At 41.2% G+C, this 2,878-nt stretch overlaps 1 protein-coding gene across 1 annotated transcript; it reads left to right on the top strand.

Moving 5' to 3' along the window:
- Window positions 1–504: 504 nt before the first annotated feature.
- On the top strand, window positions 505–2,187 carry LOC145568761 (uncharacterized). The gene has a single exon (XM_081628174.1). The coding sequence runs from the start codon at window positions 505–507 to the stop codon at window positions 2,185–2,187; it is 1,683 nt and encodes a 560-aa protein (XP_081484300.1).
- Window positions 2,188–2,878: the final 691 nt, after the last annotated feature.

Raw genomic sequence — 2,878 nt, forward strand, 5'->3', positions numbered from 1 at the left:
GCGTTCGGTGTTACCTCAAGAAAATTTTTAGGTTTCATCGTAAAACATAGGGGAATTGAAATTGACCAAACCAAAATTAAGGCAATTCAAGAAACGCCTGTACCACGAAATCTCAAAGAACTTCGCGGTCTCCAAGGGCGCCTTGCATATATTCGGAAGTTCATCTCCGATCTTGCAGGCAGATGTCAACCATTTAGTCATCTCATGAAAAAGGATGCTCCATTCAAATGGGATGAGTCATGTCAAAAAGCGTTCGACAATATAAAGAAGTATTTGTCCTCCCCGCCGATTTTGGGGGTACCAGTTAAAGGAAAACCTCTAATCCTTTACATAGCTGCTCAAGAAAGATCATTGGGGGCAATGTGCGCTTAAGAAATTGAAGATCGCAAGGAGATAGCTCTTTATTACTTGAGTCAAACGTTGGTGGGTGCTGAGCTAAATTATTCACCAATTGAAAAAATTTGTCTTGCATTAATTTTTGCCATTCAAAAGTTGAAGCATTACATGCAAGCTCATACAGTCCATGTCATCTCAAAAGCCGACCCAATCAAGTACATCCTCTCAAGACCGGTGTTTTCAGGAAGACTAGCTAAATGGGCTGTTCACATCAAACAGTACGATATAATTTTCGTACCACAAAAGTCTGTCAAAGGACAAGCCATCGCTGACTTCTCTGCCGACCACCCAGTACCACCTGAATGGGAGATGTCCGTTGATTTGCCTAAAGAAGATGTGTTTAACATCGAAATACTACCACCATGGGAAATGTATTTTGATGGGGCTGCTCGTCAAGACGGCGCAGGAGCAGGGGTAGTCTTTGTGTCGCCAGAAAAGCACGTTTTACCTTACTCATTTGTGCTAACTCAGTTGTGCTCAAACAACATGGCTGAGTACCAAGCTCTTATTATGGGTCTTCAAATGGCGGTTGAAATGGGAATTCAAGATCTTGATGTTTATGGAGATTCGCAACTCGTTATAAGTCAACTTTTAGGCGAATATGAAGTCAAGAAAGAGGATTTAATTCCTTATCACAAACATGCATCAAGATTGCTTGACAAGTTTGACATTGTCAAGCTAAACCATGTTCCAAGGAGTGCCAACAAGATGACTGACGCACTTGCTGGTCTTGCAACCACTTTGGCACTGGGGACAGAGGAAACCATGTCTGTGCCTGTTTGCAATCCTTGGGTAGTTGCACCTGAAGAATATGAAGTTGAAGATGACAAGGCGGAGGAGGTTGACATGATCACTGTCTGCCAAATTGACAAAGAAGATTGGCGTCAACCAATCATCGACTATTTGGATCACCAAAAGCTGCCTAATGATCCACGACATCGAACAGAAATCCGCCGTCGAGCCTCTCGTTTTATTCTCTTCAAAGGGACTATTTATAGACGATCTTTTGACAAGCTGTGGTCGAGATGTCTAGAAGATGAAGAGGCAGCCAAAACAATAGAGGAATTTCATTCAGGGATTTGTGGAGCTCATCAATCTGGTCCTAAGCTTCATGATCATATCAAAAGGGCGGGGTATTATTGGCCCTCAATGGTTCAAGATTGCATAGAGTTTGTTAAAAAGTGTGAAGCATGTCAATTTCATGCAAACTTCATTCACCAACCTCCGGAACCACTACATCCAACTGTGACATCATGGCCATTCGAGGGATGGGGTCTTGACGTGGTTGGTCCGATCACACCAAAGTCATCTGGTGCTCACGCTTATATATTGGCTGCCACTGATTACTTTTCTAAGTGGGCTGAAGCTATTCCCCTTCGTGAGGTGAAAAAAGAAAATGTTGTCGATTTCATTCGCACCCATATCATTTATAGGTATGGAATTCCTCAAAGAATTGTCACTGACAATGGAAAGCCATTCGTCAACAACTTGATGGATAGCCTTTGCCAAAAGTTCAAGTCCACGCAACATAAGTCATCCATGTACAATGCTCCTGCAAATGGTCTAGCTGAAGCAATTAACAAAACACTTTGTAATCTTCTAAGCAAGGTCGTTGCAAAGTCTAAGCGTGACTGGCATGAAAAGATAGGGGAAGCACTTTGGGCATATAGGACGACATACAAGAATGCAACACAATCTACCCTATATTCGTTGGTGTATGGTGTTGAGGCTGTCCTACCCTTAGAAGTTCAAATTCCATCACTAAGAATTGCCATTCAAGAGGATAACTAGTGATGAAAATGACAAGCTTCGATTGGCTGAGCTTGAAGCACTTGATGAGAAAAGATTACAAGCTCAACAGAAATTGCAATGCTATCAAGCTCGCATGACACGTGCATTCAACAAAAAGGTTCGACCTCGTTCTTTTCAAGTGGGAGACATGGTCCTGGCAGTGAGAAGGCCTATCATTACTTCGCGCAAAACTGGAAATAAGTTCACATCAAAATGGGATGGTCCTTATGTGGTACGAGAAGTCTACACTAATGGAGCATACAAAATTGTTGATGTTGAGGGATTGCGCGTAGGTCCAATTAATGGCAAGTTTTTAAAGCGCTACTATTCATGAAGTGAAAGCCTTGTAAACTCCCAAGTAAGAGGATAAACTACTCATAAAAAAAAAATAAAAAAAAGCATTGTTTGAACTACGTTGGCTTGATCTTGCAAGATAACCCGTTTATTTAGCGAGTACGTAGGCAGCTTGAAAAAAAAAATCAAGTGCAGCCACATCAAAAAAAAAAAAAATCATCATCTTTGTACTACTCCTGGCCCGCAAGAGTATAAACTGTGTACGGCTAAACAAAAAAAAAAATCCCTACTCCTGGCCCGCAAGAGTATAAACTGTGTACGACAAAATAGTAATGAAATAAATCCATATGATAGAATGAATAAAATAAAATGTCAAAAAAGTAGTGTTGTTCAACTG

Source organism: Chenopodium album, chromosome 2, assembly GCF_948465745.1.
Source record: "Chenopodium album chromosome 2, dcCheAlbu1.1, whole genome shotgun sequence".
NCBI lineage: Eukaryota > Viridiplantae > Streptophyta > Magnoliopsida > Caryophyllales > Amaranthaceae > Chenopodium > Chenopodium album.

Excerpts from the sequence above, each read along its gene's own strand:
- LOC145568761 (XM_081628174.1), top strand. The coding sequence starts at position 505 with ATGCAAGCTCATACAGTCCATGTCATCTCAAAAGCCGACCCAATCAAG.